Raw genomic sequence first — 23,086 nt, 5'->3', positions numbered from 1 at the left:
AGCTAATTCCCATCAGGCTTGGCTCCTCTATGGCAACAGAGGGGGTGTGCAATATCAGGGAGCCCCTGCCAGTAATAAAGCATTAGCATATTGAACTGAACTGATAAAACTGTCAATCACAAGGAGCCTCTGGTGCCAGCACTGTGTTTCTGTATTTGGCAACACACTTTTGCTTTATACACCAAAGGACAAAGCCTGACTGAAATAGTCTGCAAGTGGGCATGAAAAAAAAAGAAGTTGTTAAACATGCATTTGGATGAATTCATCCCCAACTCTGACAGTGATTTCCTAAAGATTGCGAAACATGAACTGCCAGAAGCAACTCACAACCCTTCCTCTCATGTCGCCCCCCGCCTTTTCAACCTCCACCCCCTCCTCCTCCTCCTCCCTTCCATCCCTCACTCCTCCTCTCATCCATCCACCCGCTTTTCCTTTCTCCTCTGCCTCTGGACGGTGCGTTAGGAGCGCATCCAGCTAGACGGCACCGGGGCTTCCCCTGTCTAATGGAGACGGGACTGACGGGGGACCAGGTCCGGCCGGCAAAGACCACCTCTAAGATCCTGCTGGAAGGACTTCGCTTCTGCTACTGAAAGCCGGAGGCGCGGACGCGAGAGGGGAGACACCGGAGGTAAAAAGGGGGCCATTAATAACCTGTTGTTACTGTGTTTTTGTTTTTCCAGTCAACGCGGCATGTCGCACGGAAAAAACACAAGGGGCGATTCAAGAGCGACACATAAACGACGGGGGACTTAATTTGGATGTTTTTCATTATGATTTTGAAAGAAAGAACTTCAGACAATCCACTGTGTATCAAAGGGTTATGTCACGCCGTCCTATTTTCCCTCCCCTTTCCGCTGATTTAACTACAAATTCTAATTTACGCACAAGAAAAACGCACCAGGACACGATTTGGAGTCCACGCATTTGAAGCCAAAATTCAATATGTTCTGATGTAGCCCACAGTCTGAAAGAGCCCTCACAGTGAGACATTCTCTAATCCGAGTCCACAATAGAAGCTGCAGCGTGATACTGGACTGCAATTCAATTACGGTCGCTGGCTGGAGCCTTTTCATTTAAACCAAAAAAAATTGCGAGCGCCGCCGCAAGTCTGGACGTGGAAATTGTGCAGAACGTGGCTCTGATCCACCAGAGAACTGGCAAAATAGTTATATTTAATATATCGCCACAAATACCCAACAAGCAGCTCTTTCATGGTGGCCTGTCCTTGAATTACCTGTTTATCTGCAGTCAATGGGGGCCAGCATGCTACAGAGATCACCTTCTTACATCACGAGTTTGTCAACAGCTGGGGTTTAAAACCGGACTTACTTTGTTTCATTATTGGTCCGAAGTGAAATCACACCTGCAGGGCAGCAGGGGTGCCGAGGCAGGCCGTAGGGCTGACACAGCTGCGTGTTCTCTGTTTGCGCATCCACACAGGTACGCACAATAGTCGTGCTTTTGTGGTTTTCACGCGTGTTTGCCTACCAAACACCGTCAATGCACCTTTCTGTTTAACTGCTTTGTAATGATAACGTTTCCCTCCCACAGATCCTTGGTGACAGAAGGGAAACGTGTTACAGAGCCATGGTCCAGCTGCTGTAATGTCAGAAGGGAGATTTTATGAGATGGAAAATTTATACATGGTGGGGTTATTTTATATACGTATGTTTTGCTTTCCATTACACTTTCAGTCGTTTTCAATTGGCAGTGAAGATGTTGTTGATAGAGCTGGAAAATTCATTCATATCCACTTGATTGTTGATTGATAATTTTGTAACATTTGTTTTGTCTCAAATGTAAGGATATTCTGTTTTTTTTTTTCAACTGTGAAACAAATATATATATATATATATATATATTAGGGCTTATAGTCCTACAAAATAAAGCAACACAACAGTTTCAGCTTTGAATATCAATAACCCTCATCAGGGTCCAACTTAGACATTAAAAAAAAATTGTGGGTATCTTGCTGTATTTGATAATGTTTTTTTAGACCAAATTATTAATCAGAAGATCGTGTCCGACAACTCTTAATTGCAGCCCTGTTAGATAACATTAAATGACTGAAAAAGAGTAGAATGAACAGTCAATAAAGAGAACAGAAAGGACACAGGCAGTGTTTGCCCATACGCCACTGAATGGTTTCAATAGACTTTGTCACAAAATCTTGAAAGGAGCACCGTTTTCCTTTCCCCACAACACACTATTTAGGGTTTTGTTTTGTCTGACTTGAAGTCCATAACTAAAGGATATTCACCATGCAGTGAAATGGGATAGAAAATCAGCATATCCTCACACCTGAGAGGCTGGAAGCAGTTAAGACTGAGTATTTTTGTTTGATTAATGAGTTCAACTCACTGACTAATTGATTTTCTCTTTCGCTTTTTCCTCCCTCTACCTCGCTGTCTCTGTTCACTGAGCTGCAGTTTCTCTCACCTTGTCAGACTTTCTGTTATGCATCCTTTGTCACTCTGTTTCTCTCATTGAATATGCCTCTCACACATCAACGTACGCGCAAACACTCACAGCAAACTACGTTTCTTCTTCGGTGTCTAACCTCGCCTGGAGTTATTTTCAGCAAGGCTCTGACAGACACTTTTTTCACCCACTCTCCCTCTGCCTTTTTCTTTCACATTTTCATTCCGTTTCCTGTTGTTTCCCCCCGCAGATCCTCCATCATCCGAAGGCCTCCTGCGTCTCTTCCAGGGCGTGTCACGGGAATTGTGTTTAACATGCACGCTCCCAAGAGTGTGCAGCTCGTCTAGCCAAGAGGAGCGTTTTTGTGCTTTTCTGTCAACGTGCATTCTTCAAGTGCAGAGATGGGCTCGGTGGGCACAGAGCGCCGCAGGCCCACACCGGCCCAGACGCCCGAGGAAAGGGATGTGTGGAGAGATGGGGGAAGAGCTGGATGGAGGGATGCAGGAAGGGAGGGCTGGAGAGAGGGACGAGAGAGTGGGGTGGTGCAGAGCTACAGCTTCGACTCGTACCAGCTGGAGGAAGAGGAGATCAGTAAAGACGCTCCGGAGCGAGGAGTCCTGGCTCTGTCCGAGCCTGGTGAGGAGTTTCTGTTCTGACTCTGTGTGTGTGTGTGTGTGTGTTCTGTATTCGTGTTTTAATGTTGTGGTTGATTGATGTATGCACAGGAGTTGGACAGAAACATCTGTAACATTCACGTACAAGAAATGACATGTAATACCGTCCACTTTCACGGCTGGAGGCCTCTCACAGAGCTTGGATTGGATGGTGCAATTAATTCTAACATTTCCAGGGTATTACATTAAACTTGCCCTTTTCCACAGCAGAAAAATAAAAAATCACGCACAGCAGTTAGAGTATCACTGCAGGACACATTTCTTTTCTTTTTTTTAATACAAATGAGGAGAACTCAAACTTCTTTTCCGTCGTACGAAAATCCCTCAAGCAGTGCGTCCATTTCATTTTTGACATTTTGCATGACAAGTACGCCAGAATAAATTGAACGAGTGTCAAGATTTACAGCGAGTGTTTACAAATGATGGTGGAGGCAGGAGAGAACGAAAGCAGCTTCGGGGAGGGAGGAAAAAAAGGGAAGTGCATGTAAAACACGGGAGGCAGTCCTGTTGACAGATAATTGCTGTGTTGCCTGGTTACACAGGTTGCACAAAGGCCACGTTTATTAGATCAAAAGTGACCAAGGACCCACAGAGATGGCTTTGGACAGCCTCTCTCTGCTCACAGTCCCTCATCTGTTTCTTATCTGTGGCTGCTGTCTCTGTCTCTCCTGCCCCACACTTTATTACACTAGCTGTCTTTACAACTCCATTTGAAAAAAAACAACAACATTTATTGTGTTTAAAATATAAATAATAACAGTTGGCAATGATTTGCATGATTGATTCCAGTAATTTGCAGGCCAGCTTTTTACCCTGTGCCCGCCTGGGTTTGCTCATGCTGCTGTGGTTTGCCTCCGGAGTCAAAAGACATGCATGTTTCGTTAGAATTTTTTTTACTTAATTCGCTGTAGGTGTGAGTGTGGATATGAGTAGTTACAGGATGTAACCTGCCTCTCGTGCGGTCAGTTGGGATAGATTTGACCCCTTTGTGACTCTCCATAGGCACTTAAACACCAAGCCGACAGTCCGTAGTTGGTAATGTGTGTCTCTCTGGTGTCTTCGGTGTGTAACGTACCGTCTGCACTGTCAGGCCTCGTCAATCTTTGATTTTATTAGCTGATTCAGCACGTTGAATTGGCATTGGGTCCGTAAGTAAGAGAGATCTCTCAGATGGACTGTTTGGCTGAGTGTAGCTGGAGAATCCATTATTTCCCCCACTTAGTGCAGTTCAAAACTTTTCTGTCTGCCACTTCCTAGTTTCCTCTACACCCGACAGGTCAAGTGTTACTAACTCCACTGCCACAACAAAGTTCTCACCAATATCCTTGAACTTCTACCGTGACTATGGTGGGGATGCAAAGCAAACACTGCTTTGTTTCCGTTTCCCTTTTTTGCACACTTCGATAAGGAGCATTCTCGTTGGATGTTGGATGTAGTTTTTTTTGGCCAGACCCAGCAGGTTCTTGATGTCAGTTTGGTGTATAAGCATCCCAAAATAAAGGTCGCCTAACTGATTCAGTGGGAGCCCTGAGCTTAGTTCCCTGCAAATAAACAATGGGAGATGGCAACACATGTAGCATCTTCCAGTGAAGCAAGCGACACTTGCCTGGAGAAGGAGAACGGTGCAGCAGTCTTGTTGAAAACCAGCTGTTGGGGCCCAATAGCAAACGCTTCGCAGGTATTGCTGATAGATGGACCGTGGCTACTGTAGCATGTTTGGAGAAGTGTTGTTAATTTTTAGAAAACTGCTTAAAAAAACCAAACATAAACAACCCCAGAAAGAATCCAATTGTAAGAGTCTCTTGGTTCTGTTAGTTAAGAATAAATCAAATAAGTAGGAACATTTCAGAGAAAATATTGTGGAAAAGGAGCTTAAAAGGGTAAGTGTAAATCATCCTTCATCAAGAGCTTAGTCACTATTACCACAGCAGTAAAAAGTCATCACTTGAGACAGTGAGAAGTACATTTCCCCTTTAGTCTGCTGTAAAATCTCCATGCTTGAAAATCATTTGGAGCCATTTAAGGAGAGCTTACAGGATTAGAAAAGGATTATGAACTGTTATATAAAAAAAACCTGCACATCACACTTCGTGCATGAAACTGAATCAGTTGCAAAACACAAAAGTCTTCAAGTTAAACTACTGGGACAGCCAGTTGGTGATCAGAAACTTCTCAGATCAATCTTTCGCCAGCACCAGAGGAGCACAGTCTGATGCTACGCTGATGCTAGAAGTGTCCCTGCTGCGGCACCATTCATCCCGATTAGCTTCGCTGAAGACCCAGTGTGTTGGCTTCAGTCCTAATTCAGATGTTTTGAAGTCAATCGTATCCCCACTGTTGGACCCTGACTTGAGCTACTTTAATTCTCTAAGCCTTGACTCCCTCCTTACCTCCTCAGACTCTGAAGAACCCATCCCTGACGACCGTTACCATGGCATCTATTTTGCAATGCTATTGGCTGGAGTTGGTTTCTTGCTTCCCTACAACAGTTTCATCACTGACGTCGACTACCTGCACCACAAGTTTAAAGGTATGAATATGCATGAGCATAGATAAGGACACATATCTGCATCTGTTAGGAATGAATGAGACCACACTCTCAGAAGTCACAGCTCTTGTGTGCATTGCAGGAACATCTATTGTGTTTGACATGAGTCTGACGTACATCTTGGTTGCTCTGTTGGCCGTCATCCTCAATAACGTGTTGGTGGAACGACTCAGCATGCACACCAGGATTACTGTAGGTAAGTTGGATCTGTAACTGTGAAAACAAAGAAGCCAAAATTCGAGAGGTTCCTCGTGGAAACTTTTATGCTTTTATTGTTGAGACTCAGGGAACATTAAGGTTTATCTTAGTGGAACGCAGAGAGCTCAAGTTGGAAGATGTGATGAAGAGAAAGAAAAAATACACACGGTCCCCTTTGGTTTTGATTCATAAAATGTTTAATGCAAAAGACTCTGAGTTCAAAAAGCTGGCTTTCAGCTTGCTAGGCTTTTGTAAACTCTTACAGCTTCTTCAGTTTCACTTTAAAGTTTCAAAACAGTTTTAAAGGGAACTTGGTTGAGTGTTCTATCTAAACAAGCCATTTGGTCACACGTGCACCAGTGCAGGATGATTTGTCGGAGCTTTGTTTAAGTCTGGGAGATTTTAAGTTTGGCCCAAATTTATTAATTAAAAAAAACCTGGTGGTTAAAGCTCCAATGTGTTTTTACTGTATGAATTATTCTCCAAACTGTGATTTTGGAGATTAACATAAAAATGTAAATCAGCTTCACTCGACCCAGTTTAATAGAAGAAAAAAAACATCTTGGAGAAAAAATGAAAAAAAAAGTTATGTCTCTTAGAAGAATTTTTGGTATCTCTGCACATGCTCTTATATGGTGCATGTAAGAGCAAGATCTCGCCACAGTACCTTCTGTAACTTAAAATAGCTCCACTTGTATCCTTGAGAGAATATCTTTTGAAGTGTGTTGTCTGCTTGAGAGCTCGTCTCTGGAGTTAATAAATATCGAGCTCAGGAAAAGGATCTTCCTCAGGCAGAAGTGGTTTTCTCAGACCGCCCGTGTCATTTATGCCTCCATACATCCAGCAGTAACATACAGTAGCTCAGATCAGTGACGCTCCACTCACCTGCAGTCTCTCTGTCACTTTCTCTGCAGGTTATATCTTGGCTCTCGGGCCGCTGGTCTTTGTCAGTGTGTTTGATGTCTGGCTGGAAAAGTTCACCACCAAACAGGCTTACATCTTCAACCTTGTGTCAGTGGGAGTGGTGGCCTTTGGATGTACAGGTACTTCTAACAAGGATCTGTTGTTGTTTTTTTTTTATATTTTACTGCAAAAATATAATAATACAGGACATGGGGACATAAATATTGATAATTACAATAATGCTGATAATGATAATCCTCCCTGCTCCCACACCAGTACAAATCAGAACCAGGGTGGGCAACATGGGGACAAGCATGACGAGGTTAGCCCATGTACCTGGCGAGGGATAGAACCTCCAGACTTCAAATTGGCTGACGACCACTCTCCTTCAGTCCTACTCTAGTGACTGGATTTAATGCATAAGTGGGTCGCCCTCAGACCCGAACAGGAGACGGCTAACCCAATGATCTATTTTTGATTAAAGAACACATATCAAACTCATGTACAGGTTCATAACTTTATTTAGGTGGTTTACTGAGATGAGTTTATATACTCAAACAATTTAGTTAGTTGATGAATGTCTGTACATTGGCTACAGACACATTGCCAGGCTGGCTGTACGGTGTGTTAACTACGTTGCCTGCCATCAAAACTTGGGCATATTGTGTGCAATTTAATTGAGAAATCAAGAAATGGTTTAGCAGTGTAGCTGTGAGTTAGCAACATATGCTAGTAAATAATGCCTTCTCATCAACAGTAACAGAGCAGAGATGTACACAGCATGACTCCTGGTAACTCTTTAGGTAACCGTTGCTGGAACATTACTCTCAAATAGAGTTTATCCTGCATGCTCCTCGAGACAGCTGACAACAGAAAATTTCCAAGTGAAGCTGGCTTCATCGGTCTTTCAAGGTGGATGCGAGCCAGCGAGGCTCAGACGTCAATCCTTAGCACAGACGGTGGAGTGAACTAGAGGAGTGTTGGAAATTTGAAATGAAAATGGTTAGGCTTTTAAACAAAGGGGCCCAAAAATGTCAGGGTTGTGTTTTTGGGGAGTTTTTTCCTTGTTGGTGATATCAGAAACCCAAAAATATGCTCCCAAGAACAGAAAAAAAGGGATTCCCAGCCATCCCATAATATGTCCCAATTAACAATTGTTGACCTCTATGTTATATTTAAAATGGAGTTTAAGTTTGAAAAGTCAGTCAAACGTTTTTTGTGGTCTCAACTCGGGTAACTGTTGAATCTCAGAGGGTTAAGTATTAAAACAGAATGTGTGATTTATGTGATCCTGTGTTGGGGACCGCAGACTTGTGTTAGCCGAATGTACAAATATAGAGAAAACTAATTATGTACCAGAACATCATGTTTATCATATCTAAATTTGTTCTTGTATTGTGGTATGAGTACCTTCAACAGGTATGTAACAAAATAGTATGCTAGTAGAACGAATGAAGTCACAATAGAGACCTGAAGTCCAATTCAAGCTATAAAAAAACAGAAGAAGAGGTGAAAAATGAGCCCCATGCTTTCTACACAGTTCTTGTTACATGTCGGAAATGTCTTAAACATGGCTCTTCTTGGGGATTCACAAAAGCATGTCTACGTGTCGTAGCGTTTTGCTGCCACTGTGAGGCAGTTTGACAAATATCTGGAATCGCTTGAGGTGCTGGCTGCTGTAGGTTGTGTTGGTGCTATCGTAGGTTGCTTCACTCTGCTGGGAAAATAAAAAGATATGCTTTGCTATGGAGGGAAACTAAATGTTAAAAAAAAAAAAACTAAATTGTCCAGTACAGCTGATTTGTAGTTGTCTCTCCCCGTTGGCTGTGTTAAAAGTTTTTTTTTTGTGATCATACTGAGAAAGAATGAAGCAAACAGACGTAACCGGGGGAAACTGGGCAGACTGTTATTAAATGTGAACTTGATCAAGATTTTGTAAGACGAGTCAAAGACTAAGCAGCAGTGTTAAGACAAACACAAACCCAGTGGAGGCTTCTCAGTCCTCATCTTCTGCTGATAATACCGTAATACAGTGGGCCTACTTCCTCTGCGTTACTGGTAGAGTGAGCATAGAGCTTTTCAGCCAGCTCTATTTACATTATAATTATTGAAGGTCAGAGGTTCGGAGCAGCTTCTCTCAAGCACAGTGTGGAGGTCTCTAAATGAATTGTGTTGTTACAGCGTTAGGCCTCCGTTTGCATTCATAACCACCTCCATCTCCCTCTCCAGTGCAGCAGTCCAGTTTCTATGGTTACATGGGGATGCTGCCCAAGAGGTATACACAGGGGGTGATGACTGGAGAAAGTAAGTACACTCATGTAGACAAAATATTTGCTCGCAAACGCACACATCCCTCTCCCTGCTTCCCTTCTCGTCATCTTTAACCCCGACCCGACCTTTTCTGTGCACTACCCTCTCAGGCACAGCTGGGGTGATCATCTCCCTGTCTCGCATCTTCACTAAGCTGCTGATCACAGACGAGAAAAAGAACACACTTATCTTCTTCCTCGTCTCCATCAGCATGGAGATGCTGTGCTTCCTGCTGCACTTAATTGTCCGCCGCTCACGATTTGTCAGCTATTACACCAGCCATGCCCAGGGCAAAGGTCCGCCCAAATGTCATGATCCACGAGACAATGGCACTGGATACAGGGTTCACCACGATGTCACTGCAGAGGAAGTAAGATTTGTAAGTTTAAGGACAGTTTTTTGACTATGTTGTGTGTTTGTCTTGGATAAGAAATATCTTCGAACCATTATTTACAGGCTGAATGTCCAATACTTTGTGAGTGTGAGAAAACAAATGACACTGATACTAATCCTCTTACTTAGGATATACTCATATTTAGTGCCACAATCAGGTCATAATTTCCATTGCCCAATACTTTTATTCACTTTAAGACAGATAAAAGGGTTACACTTGAACAGAAGCACAAGGAATATGATCATTTTCAGTCATTTAGTGAACAAAAAATATCCATAGATGTACCAACAGCCATCACATTCGCCAATGAAATTTGGTTAGAGACAAATTTTTTATTGCTGAATCGACAATAAAAACCAAAACAAACAAGCTGCAAATTTCCTGAGGCAGCAGAGCGACATCAAAACCATAACACTTTATCTACCGTGCTTCCTAGTTCACATGAGGTTCCTCTCCTGAAACGCTGCTTTTTTGTCATTGCCAATAATGTCAGCTGTTCCTGTGGTCAAACAACTCTGTTTTTCATTCATTTGAAAAATTAAGTGTTGGACCTCAGTTACAAATGAGACTAGAATACATTTCATGTATGGCTTACACAGAAAACCATAATTTAGGGGCACCGCACATTTATTCAAGACTGTGGTAAACGAGGTGTCATGTATAGCTTTCCCTTAAAGATTAAGGTCATATCGTTTCTTTGTGCAGCAGTGAAACACGTCTAACCTGAATGTCTGGTTTTGTTTGGCCCTTTGCATCTGGTAAATAATTCCTCCCACTTTTTTCTTATCCACCCCTTTATGACATTTAATCATAAAGCTAATGAAAAATTGAACTCGCAATCGCAACTCTCGATTTTACGAAGTAGTTAAGATAATTTCCAAAGTAAAATTTTATAAATAACTCCTCCGGCACAGCTTTTTGATGAATGCATACTTAAGAGAAAAATCTATTATGAATCATTTTATGAATAAGGCCTCAAGATAAACTGGCAAACTCTCAGAGCTGTCCACAACCTGTTTCTGAAGGCCTTCCTTTATTTAGATGTTGGCATGCGATTAAACCATTTAGTCCCATAGAAAAGCGCTCCAGGAAATCAGAGCGGTGTCATCATCATGATCAGTATGTTGGGTTTTTTTTTATTTCCTTTATCACCTTTATCCTTTGGCTCTGTTTCAAAGAAAAACAGAACTGTTGTGTTAACTGCGTGTTATCATGCTGATGTTAGCCTTTAGCTCAAAGCACTCAGCTGCCGGATCTACTGGCTCGAATGTTAAGTCACAGTCAGTGTCCAAAACTGCCCCTGGTATACCATATGTCATGCTTGGTAATATTCAAGGTCCACCATGCACATTCCACAGTGCATTACCCTGTATATTATAGATGTGAAAAAGACTGTTATGCGTCTCCACTCAATAATCTGTTGATGTCAGAAACCATAATTCTCTATGAGATTCTCTCATTAAAGTTTGCTTAACCTGTTTCCTTCTTAAATGTCACAACGATAAACTACATCTCGAGGAGATGTTAGGACTTTGATCTGTGGTGTCATGTGCAGAGTAATTTATGAGTTACTTTCTGGCTGCTGCTCTGAAACAGAAACACTTGGGAGAGAAAGAGCAAAAAGAGGTTATCATGGTTGAAGGATCTATCTATATGTCTATATATGAAGGATAGATAGTATTGTGGGTGATGTAGGAAAAATATGGAGACAAAAATAAGGTTGTGGCCTCCTGTGAACGGGGGGAAAAATGAAAGTCATGTTGATAAGAATGTGTGACAGATAGGGAGGGGCGGTGCAGAGAGGCAGGGTGCCAAGATGAGGAATAGCGTTACAGAAATTACAGAGAAAGCAAAATGGAAAAGGGAAGGCGAAGGGAAGAGAGCAGGAGAGCAGTCGAGACGATGACAAAAAGAAAATGAGAGAAAAATGAGGGAGGAGGAGCCAAATCTACTTTGTAGTCTTGCTCGAAGCAGCACTTTGTAGCCCGAAGACATGGAGCTAATATTCCTCCTGACTCTGTGCGAGTTTGTTCAGAGCCTTCAAAGGAGGACGCAGCGCCTCCGGCTGTCATCTTTTAATGTGCGCATGTTGCTCTTTGTACCATGTCATGCACAAGACAAGTGTGTGATGGGCAGCCCTGATCTTTTACTGTAGAACGTATGCGTGTTGTTTCCTGTGTCCGGTGGCTGATTGTAGCAGCTATTTGTTCTGGTTTGGCCAAAGGAAACGAATGCAATGCTCTATATTATGCCATAATCAAGAATAGTGCTGGCTCTGGACCAGAAGTCCCTCTAATCAACTAATGGATCTGTATGGATGTGCATGTGTGTGACCGCGTGCATGTGTGTGGGATGTTCCTCCGGAAAAAGTGTGTATTTGGAGCACACTAGAGCACATTAGAGCTGTGCTTAAAGAGAAATGTGTGTTTTTCAGTAGGTGTGTGTGTGTGTGTGTGTGTATCCTCAGCTAATTTACAGTCTCTCTGACATCATTACATCAACCTGCATTCACAGCCATCCCCCTCTAAGAGTGCCTGCCATAAAAAGCTGATGTAATGCATCCAGGAAGCCATTTCCAAAAAAAAAATGAAAAAGAAAAAAGATCCTGAAAAAGAAGAAAAGGTCAAACCATTCCAAGTTATTGTTTATTTTCTGTAATAAGGCCACCTCTAGCGTTCAATTAAGGAAATATGCAACAAAAAACGTATGATTTCCATATTCAATTCTAATCAATTACTTAATGTGTCCATAAGATGTTTTTCTTTTTTTTTCCTGATGTGAAACAAGATATATCATGGGCAAAATCAGCCATGAATAGCTGAGGATTTCTGCATTGACTCTACAAAGTATCACATACTATCTCAGAATGGCGAGGTCGGACCGGCCGTCTGTTCCTTGTAGAATGCCGGAGGGATCAACCCTGACTACTTACTGGGTGGGGTTTTGCAGCTGCTTTGCATGCGCTGCAAGCAACTGATGAAATGGGAAACTAGTGCAAGCATTTGGAGAAGTTAGCACAAGCGAAGTATAAAAAGTAGCAAGAAGGTGGAGAAGCTGCTTGGTGTGTTTTAGACTTGTTGCCAAGATGGCAGATCTGACGTTTAGTTTATGGCCGTGATAGATCAGATTCAGTAAGTCTTCATGTCCGACTCAAAGATCTTAAAGTACGACAGGAATGGATTTAGTTTATTTTGGAGACATCCTAGCATCCCATCAATAATATCAGAGAGGACAAGGGTCTGCAGTCTTAATTGTTCAGACAAATCGAACACTTTTTATACTATAAGCAGTGTTAGACATGTCCTTAAAATGTACCAGCCAGCCATTGGGTTACTGGTAAGTTTGAGGGTTACCTGTAGCTGGTGGGCAGAGGGTTGCACTGCAGTGAGTTGCCCATGTCATGCTGAAAATGAAGTGAATACAGGCGGGTGCCCTTCTCATGTGAAAAGCCTATGAACTGTGCACTGCGTATTCATGTGAGTTAGCCCTGATGATTATTTGCTGTTTGGTCTTTACAGCCTGAGCCACCGAAAGTCTCCGAGCGAAGTGATTTAGCAACCATTAGCATTACATAACCAGCTGATAATGTTGTCAAGCCTACGGCTATTGTTATGATTACTGAAAGTGACGGAAAGTCAATACAATATAATTCTGATCCTTCCACAACATGCAGGTTTTTAAAATCATTTTGACTCCTCTTCTTCAGAATTGCTCTCCGATTCAAACCCTTACCCGACTGAATTGCCCCAGTGTAAGCAATGGCCATTGCATAGCGTAAGAATTGGAGTTGCAAAGTCAGAATGAACTTGGCAGGCAGTGTCATCTGCTGGTGGGTTGAGATATAGGCTGGGCATAATTAGCACATTCATAGATCCCAATTCACTGAATGTGGAAAATGCTGTGGACTCACATCCTAACCATTTTAATTCTGACTTTTTAAATGTTCTTAGGAGATTATAAACTGATGTAGTGGAGACTTGCATACAAGGAAAGGAATGTAACTCATCAGATGTAGATGCTTTTTTCCATTTATCATGTATTCTGTGCGGTCTGTGTCCCTTCAGGGAAACAGTGGGACAGGACCGCCATCGACAGAAGAAGGCCTTGAAGACTTTGTGGGTGGCACCTATGTGCGCTTTGATGCCCCAAAAGCAAAGATAAGGAGGACCTGGCCTGGTGTTCGCGGTACTCTCTGTTATTATCTTGTCCACTCACTGCTCAGTAACCCTCTGACTCTAACTGATGGATTTGAAATTCAAATTTCTCTCTTGGTGCAGAGGAGTGCTCCTAGCTACATTACTACTCGGGTGAATTATCAGGTTCTCAGATGTGGCCTTATATATGTGTGTGTGTGTGTGTGTGTGTTTTCCTCAATCAGACATGATCTTGCATCGTTACGTGGTATCCCGCGTGATCTGGGCCTACATGCTGTCCATAGCTGTGACCTACAGCATCACTCTGTGTCTGTTCCCCGGCCTGGAGTCGGAGATCCGGAACCCTGCCTTGGGGGAATGGCTCCCCATCCTCATTATGGCCACTTTCAACATGTCGGACTTTGTTGGCAAGGTTAGCAGGAAGTTTTTTTTAACCGTTGAAGGCTATTTTCAGCACATAAAAGCAAAAAGAATTTATTTGACTTAATTCGCTGTAGGTGTGAATGTGGATATGAGTAGTTACAGGATGTAACCTGCCTCTCGTGCGGTCAGTTGGGATAGATTTGACCCCTTTGTGACTCTCCATAGGCACTTAAACACCAAGCCGACAGTCCGTAGTTGGTAATGTGTGTCTCTCTGGTGTCTTCGGTGTGTAACGTACCGTCTGCACTGTCAGGCCTCGTCAATCTTTGATTTTATTAGCTGATTCAGCACGTTGAATTGGCATTGGGTCCGTAAGTAAGAGAGATCTCTCAGATGGACTGTTTGGCTGAGTGTAGCTGGAGAATCCATTATTTCCCCCACTTAGTGCAGTTCAAAACTTTTCTGTCTGCCACTTCCTAGTTTCCTCTACACCCGACAGGTCAAGTGTTAATAAGATATTTGCGTGTAATTCTACTGTTAGTTCTCATCACTCTCTTGGCATTGTTTTTGGCCTCAATTTTCAGAGACGCATAAATCCTCTTTCATTTTTAATTTTAGTTGAGTTTTGTACTTTCTCTCAGCAAATCTCCTGCCTAACCCTGCTGATATACCCCCTTATATCTCCTCAGATCCTGGCAGCACTGCCGTACGACTGGTCCGGAGGCCGCCTGCTCTTCTTCTCCTGTCTGAGGGTGGTCTTCATCCCTCTGTTTGTCATGTGCGTGTACCCAGCCAGCTCGCCCACACTGTCCCATCCCGCCTGGCCGTGTCTCTTCTCCCTCCTCATGGGAGTTACTAACGGATATTTTGGGTCTGTGCCGATGATCCAGGCTGCTGGCAAAGTGCCCCCCGAACAGAGGGAGCTGGCCGGTGAGAGTTAATGGATGTTTTTTTTTCTTTCCTTCTTTTTTTGTCTTCTGTCAGTCTAAATTTAACATGAAACTAGTTTGAAAAAGCACCTTAGGCTTAAATTGCTTTTAATCAATGCCAAAATAGATCAACAACAACCCATAACTTTTACTTGAACATGAGCATTTGAGAGATTCACCTAACAGAAATAGTGAGCTTTCACTGGTATCTCAAAAGAGAGGATTTATTGCTAACTTTGTGTTTTCTTTCTGACCAATGAACCGCCATTTAAGTCACAAACGTGCGCATATAATCTGCTACTGTCACAAAACAGTTTTAAAGATAATGTAGGACTACGCAATACTTATAGAGTAGTGTTTAGTATACAGAATACAGTACTTAGAAGTCGCTATATTACTGCATGAATATGACATAAACTGTTAGGTCCTGAAACAGATTCAGTAAATATAAATGAGAAAAATTAGATTGAAAAATGATGGTCATTTAAGATAATTTATTTATTTAAGAAAATGTTACATGTTTTAACATCTGTGTGAATTTTAAAAGTATGTGAACCTTGATTTTCAGTATCTGAAGGGACCTCCTTGTGTGGCAGTAGCTGCACCCAAACATTTATCTGTAACTGTTCTTATCAGTTTCTCACGTTTGTTATGGAATCATTATTATATCAATTATTATTACTATTCTTTTTTTTGCAGCATTCATTTTATTAATCACATCACAGTGTTTCAGTCAGGTTTTAGGGTTGGACTTTGACTGGAGCAGGTTTTCACCTAAGATGCTGCTGCGCATTATGATCAAACATCTCCACTTCGCTCTTGGCTGTCCAAAGGACAATGTTCCAGAAGTATTAGAGTTTGTTCAGATACAACTTTAGAAACCTAAGCTGTGCTGGCAGGTTTTTTTTGTTTTTCCTTGTCAACCTTTCCAAACAAGCCATAGCTGTTTAGTCTTTTTTTTCTAATTGTACTGACTTAAACTTTAATACTTAACAGAGTCTGTGTTGTTGTTCATCTGAAGTTGTGTTTACCTCATTTTTAAGGACCAGATGATCTGTCATAAAACCTTAGATTTCAGAGGGGGATATGTTATGTTAATTGTTTTCTCTTCATGTTATTTCAGGACTTGTATGAAAATCGGATGTTTTGCATCACATTAATACAGAAATATATACAATTCTAAAGGGTTCCTATCCAATTGTGCGAATCAGGTGCTGAATGGTTCCTGTAAATTATATTTTCAGCATTTTTTATGTATCACAACTTCAACAAAAATGGAAAGTGTCGGCCTGATAGTTAACCTTAGTGTACCTTTGTTCTCTGATTCCGGTGTTAACCCAGTTTACTATTATTCTGTTAGCACAGGTAATTTAACGGAATTGTTTTGAATGCTGGTCATTTTTAACAGTACAGGACCCTGGACGGAATAGAATGCTTTTGTTATCAGTGGAACGCTGTATAGGATCCTGTTTAAGTGCCCCCACACAGAGCCTCCTTGTGCCGCTAAATGCTCCTCACTTCTCACTCATGCTCTCCCAGGAGTATCTAATCTCATCTTTAAAAATACCATTGACCCCGTAAGCTAGTTTTCTCTCCTTTCTATCAGCTCTACAGTTATTCACTGTTCTCACTCTGTCTCTCTGCAGGGAATACCATGACGGTCTCCTATATGACTGGCTTGATGGTTGGCTCCACTGTGGCTTATGCAGCTTACAGCTTCGCCACTCCAGCAGTGGGAGCGCATCTCTCCACCCTTAACACACACACACCTTACAACGCTACAGGGTTTTGAATGTCCACATTAAGCAAAACAGACACACACATGCGCGCACACAGACATATATATACACATGGATGTACACACATGCAGCACGACCAAGCATTTGGACTGATGGATTCGGGTCCAGCTGCAAATAGATGAGAAGACAGAGACTAAATCAGCATTTAGTGTTGAAGAATAAGATCGCAAATTTCTCGACTCTCTTGTTCTCCAGCGTAGTGATCCAATGACTTTCAAACGGCTGCTGGGATGAACTTTCATGTGACTGTGGAGCAGGAGCTGATCTAAGCCCTTTGGGTGTGGCGCAGTAAATACTGTCTGCATGTGAGCGAACAGACTGTCTGACATTTGTGAGGTGTAAAGTCAAGTCATAATCTGCTGCAAGGAGACCCTGGGTCATAAGTCACTCATGCTGCATAAGTCACTCATGCTACATCCAAAAAGTTATTAGAGAAAACAGATGGAGTTTAGAGTGGGTCCACTCAAGCTATTTTTAGACAATAAGGTCCATAAATGTGGATTTTGTCTACATTTGTGCTTTTTAAATCCTTTGACTGCACCTTTTCTGTGGAAACAGTAATATTCAGGGAATCAATTGCCCCCAACTAGACAGAAGTTAGAATATCTTCAACTTCCGTGATGAGACAGTATTACTATAAAGATTCAAATATGCGGAAATTTACTCCATATTTTTGCCGAAGACACCCACCTCTGACCCATGACAACCCTCTGTTGTCATATAAAGTGCAGGTCTTTCACAAGTGATTTGATAGATTGATGTATCAGAGTTAAAGAATGGGCATCAAAAGGGGACATAAGGACATCAGAGGGGGGAAAAAAAGCTACTTTTTCTTACATGAATTAAGAAAAATTTGTTAGAATCTGTCCACATTGCATCCCCAAATCCATTTCAGCAGGACTTTATGAGATTACCTCAAAAAAAGGGGAAAAAAATATGCATATCTGCTCAGTGAGTTTTCACATGTTCACACTTAATGGTTAAAAAAAAGAAAAAGAAAAGAAAAAGCTGTACATGTATATTCAGTCGCATGCAAAACTTCAAGTTGGTCCACATGTTGTTTACTGTCAGATTCAAAGTGAGTTAAAGATGACCTAATTTCCAAAACGCAACACGTTAAAGATGCCACAATTCTGTTGTATTTAAAGCAACATTGTTTACAGTTTCTTTTTACCTTTCGTTGTTTAGAGTTAACCGAAGACAAAAAGGGCCCAAAGCAAAACTCTCAGAGCTCTTAACCTCGACCTTGAGGTTAACAAAGTCTTTCACTTCTTGTTTCGATGATTTTCACTAACTCCTCCTGCGAAAGCCTTGCAGCTGTGTGAGTCAGGTCAGGGCAAAACTTTAGCTTTTGCCTCTTAATGTAGTTCATAGTAGAAAGGTGTTCTTTCATTATATTCTCGACTTTTTTTTTCCTCCAAAAGTTCTTTATCAACCTTTGTCAGACAAAAGGACTTATTTCTGATAGTGTCTCAGGCCTTTTTAGAGGTATATTTACAAAGCGGTGATGCTTCATTTTGTGGAGAGGACACAGGAATGTTAGATCTTTAGTGATCTTTAACTGAATGTATTTTGGACATCAGTGTATCTTTTTCACGTATGGCTGTTCAGAGTAACACACTACTGTGTTTACAAAGGGAGGCAGGGTAAAAACGGTTGCTCACTGTACATTTTTCTGACACGTGTGTCCCCTCTTTGTCTCTCTGAACACTATCTGTCATCAACATCTGTGTGATGATATGGGACCGAAGCAGGAAAAAATAATTACAGCCAAAAGGTCTGCCTGTTCTCGAGGAAAAAAAAAAAGAAAAAGTGAATGTAACGTTGTAAATATACTTAATGAAATGCGCTCAACACAGAAAAGAGCTTTTATGTTCACAACTGCAAAGCCTCCAGAAAGTAACAGAACCATATGTTTTATAGCTCAACTCAGTGCACCTTATTTGGAGTGCACCTGTTTCTATTATTTCTCTTTTTTTCCTGCATTGTGCAGCAGACAACAGACTCCCAGTTCGCCCACACTTCCTGTCAGATCTGATACATTTTTCAGTAGTGAGAAGGTTAGCAGAGTTCAGAGTTCATACATTAGGAAGAAGAACAGGCCTCGGTGTAGAAAGCCATAAAACACACTGCATTATGTAGGTGGTGGAACTTAATATCTGCGCTGCCATTTGGGAGCTAACCTCATTACTGTATGTATGTCCCGCTGTTGTGAGAGCACCATATAGGCCACCGGGCCTCTCTAGGGGTTGCCGGGTTTGAAGATGCTTTTAGTTATTTTTGCTCTGATGTGTCATTAAAAGGACATGAAAAGTCTCTTTGGAAGAAATGACCTTTTATAAGAGACGGGCTATTACTGTTTGCAGAGAAGGGACTTTTTTTCTTTCTTTTTTTTTTAGCAATACTTTAAGCTCTAGTGACAGTTTTTTGAGGAAATGTCATTTTTGCTGAGAGTTGTGCAAATACATTAAGCTGGCAGCCACTTTCTTCACTATTTATTGAGGGGTAATTTCACAATGCCACATACACTTTTACAACAGTGTATGGTCATTTCTCTAAACATGCTGCTGTCTACACATACTGGTAAAGTACCAAGCAAAAGTCTTGAAACCCCCTAATTTCTGTATGTATTGGTGGTAAAACCTGAATTAAGTGTAGTAATGTATTAAAACAAGTGCATATATAAATGGGAATACAGAATATGAGGCAAAAACAGAATTTGTACAGCTTGAAAGTCAAAATTCGGCACGACCACTTTAGATGTCGGTTCCTTTTTGTTCGGATTTGAAACTTTTTTTCTACGTTGGTGTGGATGCTGTCCTGCTCGAATGATCTCTGCTGGTAATTCTGGCCCATCTGTTATGATGCGTAACCATCGCAACAATGAACGAGCATGTGGGAGCAGCCGATTCAGCTCTACCAAGCCAATGTAATGGCTGAAAAAATACCTCAAATCCAGATGAGTTGAAGAGGAGACATCCAGGAGGCAGAACAGGAGTAAAACAGAGAGAAAGGAGGAAGAAGTTCACACCATTTCTTTCACTGATCATCATAGGGATGTGCGATAACTGGCAAATAAAATAGACAAGCTTGGAGTGATAAGGATGCAGCAGAAATATCATGGAGGAGGGACTACAGTGTTTGCTAACAACAGATGGTGTCATCCTGTACCTGTCACATATATTTGGAGTATACATATATATGTGTGTGTGTGTGTATTCAAGTTTTCAGCTAAAAGCTCTTTGTGAATCACTATTTTAGAGCAAAAACGCTATTTTCTCTGTCAAATTGTGTTACCTGTGTCTTTCTGTAGATGTAACTAAAGAAATGGGGACAAATTCTGTGTCTTTGTAATAGGCTGTTAGTAACAAAGTCACTAAAGGTAGAATTTCGAATCAGTTTTGTGAAAATGAGTGAAAAGACGGCCAACGTTTGAAGATAAACTTTGAAAGACTTTCAGAAAGTCTGTGGAGCTATTGCTCAAGACCACTTAAAAAAGATTACCAGAAAATCTGGCTGCTTGGGAGCAAAATATAAAGAAATGAAGGGTGGTTCAAGACTTTTGCATAGTATTGTAACTCAGTCACCATTTGAAAGATTTACGGGATTATTCGCCACTGAGCTAGGATGATTTCACCTGCTCCATCGGGGAATGAGTTCATGAGCATAAGGGAGTGTAGCAGACATTTTATCTTTTAGTTTAAGAATAGCCTTCAAGAAAAATAGATTGTCGGAAAAAAATAAATAAGATAAGAGAATAGTTTAATACTGGAGAGTCAATACTGTAACGTGTGAATCAGCAGGCAAATATATATAAAAAAAACCTGGGTGACAAATTCCACTAATTGAACATCTTATCTCATGCTGTAGGTCTGATGCGTGTAAGTGTGTCGCGTGACTTTCTGTTACCATTTTTAAATGAATCCAAACACCTGATAGCACTCATTTCTCACCTCTCACAGCAGAAACTTTCATCAGAAACATGAACAGTAAATGTGTGACTGAACACTGTGACATATCAAGGTGGTGTAAAAAAAAAAAAAAAAAAAAAAAAAAAAGGATGGTGCACATACACAGATGCCATGTATATTCTGTATAAATAAATGACAAAATAAAAAAAAACAGTATGTTCCACTTACTGAACTTAGACTTCTTTCTGGTGTCCCAACAGCATGAAGTTTGTGTTTCTAATCAAGCTTTAGTGCAAAATTCACATGTGCTACAAAAAGGATTAAACAAGCTAACAGTTTATTCTATATTTCTGACTCTTTTGACTATATTTTCCTGGTTCTTAGAAGTGGAAGGAAACCGTAATCTGGTGCAGTCGAGGTCAGATGCAAACTGTGGCTGTTCAGCTCCTCATTACATTAAATATTTATACATTAAAAAAGTTGATATCCAGTGTTTAACCTCTCTAAACATGACCAATATCATCCACCGAGACCGTTTCGTCTCAGCACTGTACCACAAGTAAGACTCAATAAAATGGATGTTTCTGCAGAAGGTGTGCGTGGATACGTGGAGGAGGAAAAGACGTGTACAGATCGCACCTTCTTTTTGTTTGCTAAAACAGGAACACACTCCTTTTTTTTCCAGGTTAAGCAGCTGTGAGTGGAAGAAATCAACACCACAAAATTAGTTTTTATCACTCAGGGTTTTCTCAGTCACATTAGAAGGTGATGGATTAGCAGCTCTCGTGCTCAGGTTTTCAGACTCTTAACAGCTGTTAGTTTGATGTGTTTTGGAAATTAGGAGTGGAGGCAGTGAAACATGGAACTTAATGTGCTTTTCTCTCTCCAGATTGTGTGCATTGTGTATTGTTTGATGTCTGCTCAAAAAAAACTATGACCATCCCGACTGCATGGATCCATAAGTGAAACAGCCGGCGCGTGAAAGAAATCTGTATTTGCTGCTTTTATCCAGCAGAGAGAGCTGCTGCTCAGAGAAAAACAGAGTGCTGAGCCTGAGTCATTTTTTAAAAATCTGCGACCCCTCTGTTTCGGAATTAATTCCGGGAAAAAAAAGAATACAAAAGCCACACAGTTGTGAATATTTTCAAAAATTGACGTCGACTGTTGTATCTTGTGTTCACGGTGGCACAGAGGTCGGTGTTTCTATGGAGCTGCTCCTCTCTAGGTGTGTGTGCAAGTGCCTCTGATGGTGCAGGCATAGGAGCGTGTGCACCTGCTTCCGTGCACGTGTTTGTGTGCACGTGGGCTAATTCTGGATGTGGCTGCAGGCAAAGAAAGTCTCTGGCAAGTGACAGAGCAATTGATCATTAGTCATTCTGCTCCACATACCGTAGAGAGGAGGAAGATTAGATGCAAGATGGAGGACATAGAGAGAAGAGGGTGGGAAGACGAAAAATGGGTCTTCACTTTTTTTACAGCGTTTTTAAGGTCTGAAGGTGCTTTTCTATCAGCTCATCTTGTTTGTGTGTGAGCACAATGGAGGCATGACGATAAACCTCACATCAGTGCCATGTTGGATTCATCGCATTTGGTACAAAAACTTCCAGAAACAGCATGAACTTGTGCCGCAACATGCTGTGCAACCAGTTTTGTTTGTTTTAATTCAAATAAAATGTAGAGATATGTATTTTTAGGGATGTGAAAATGCAGAGAGCAGCACGTTTTGTCTATTACACTTATTGTTGTGGCCATTTATGTTTTGTAAGTCATGGGTTCTATCGGTTTGGTTTTCTTTGGGTAGTTGGAATGTACTTTGGTTGATTTGGAGTCAAGATCTGGGGTTAATTTTTTCTTCGTTCTGAGCCAGCATCTTTGATGATATGTGGGAGCATTAGTGCGCATTACATGGGTAACTTGCACATCTGTGAAGGCACAATTGATGCATTGGCTTATGGAGCAGCAACATGTTCCAATCCACATAGCAACTTTCTCATGGAGGGTCAAAACATTGATCCATATCTGTTTAGACATTTGATATGTTGTGGATTTAAGGTGACATTGGAATAAATGGACAATTGTGCGTTGTTTTGGTCTTGTCTAAAATGTAGGAAGAATAAAACAACATTATAAGATATTAGAAAAATGAAGGAAATTAAGTGATTTGGATCACAGATATCTAGAAATGACTTAATTTAAATCATCAACATGTCCTTGATACCTCATTCCTTTAAAAGATGTTTAAAGATGATTCATTCTTTAAATCTTTATTCTCTACTCTTTCACTCTTTATCAATGTAAACGAGTATGTTCTGCTGGCTTTTGAGGTTGCTGTGATTAAACCATTACTTAAAACAGCCAATTCTTAACCTGTTTTAGCCAACAGTAGACCTATATCCAACCTTGCCTTTATTTCTAAAATCCTTTAAACTGCTGTTGCAAATCAACACAGGCTACTCACTTCACCAGACTGAAGTGACTCAAA

At 41.2% G+C, this 23,086-nt stretch overlaps 1 protein-coding gene across 4 annotated transcripts; it reads left to right on the top strand.

The window, feature by feature from the left end:
- The first annotated feature begins 437 nt into the window (after nt 1-437).
- On the top strand, nt 438-20,827 carry slc29a4a (solute carrier family 29 member 4a). 4 transcript variants are annotated; one of them, XM_075454127.1, is made up of 12 exons: nt 438-628; nt 1,552-1,646; nt 2,672-3,057; nt 5,494-5,625; nt 5,726-5,839; nt 6,756-6,884; nt 8,974-9,048; nt 9,165-9,424; nt 13,513-13,633; nt 13,827-14,014; nt 14,655-14,895; nt 16,541-20,827. In XM_075454127.1, the coding sequence occupies exons 3-12, from the start codon at nt 2,823-2,825 to the stop codon at nt 16,684-16,686; spliced, it is 1,641 nt and encodes a 546-aa protein (XP_075310242.1). In that variant the 5' UTR covers nt 438-628; nt 1,552-1,646; nt 2,672-2,822; the 3' UTR covers nt 16,687-20,827. The 4 variants fall into 4 exon arrangements, with proteins under 4 accessions (XP_075310242.1, XP_075310239.1, XP_075310240.1 ...); XM_075454124.1 differs by having other exon boundaries at nt 9,165-9,433; XM_075454126.1 differs by lacking the exon at nt 438-628 and adding an exon at nt 736-1,440 and having other exon boundaries at nt 9,165-9,433.
- The last annotated feature ends 2,259 nt before the right edge of the window (nt 20,828-23,086 follow it).

Source organism: Odontesthes bonariensis, chromosome 21 (assembly GCF_027942865.1).
Source record: "Odontesthes bonariensis isolate fOdoBon6 chromosome 21, fOdoBon6.hap1, whole genome shotgun sequence".
In the NCBI taxonomy this organism is placed as follows: Eukaryota; Metazoa; Chordata; class Actinopteri; order Atheriniformes; family Atherinopsidae; genus Odontesthes; species Odontesthes bonariensis.
The sequence above is the reverse complement of the archived record's forward strand: the minus strand, read 5'-3'. Positions and strand labels throughout refer to the sequence as shown.

What these genes read in the sequence shown, in the direction of transcription:
- slc29a4a (XM_075454125.1), top strand. Translation starts at nt 2,823, where the DNA reads ATGGGCTCGGTGGGCACAGAGCGCCGCAGGCCCACACCGGCCCAGACG. An exon ending in GCACACCAGGATTACTGTAG is followed by an intron (nt 5,840 to 6,755) that starts GTAAGTTGGATC and finishes CTTTCTCTGCAG; the next exon opens with GTTATATCTTGGCTCTCGGG. An exon ending in CGAACAGAGGGAGCTGGCCG is followed by an intron (nt 14,896 to 16,540) that starts GTGAGAGTTAAT and finishes GTCTCTCTGCAG; the next exon opens with GGAATACCATGACGGTCTCC.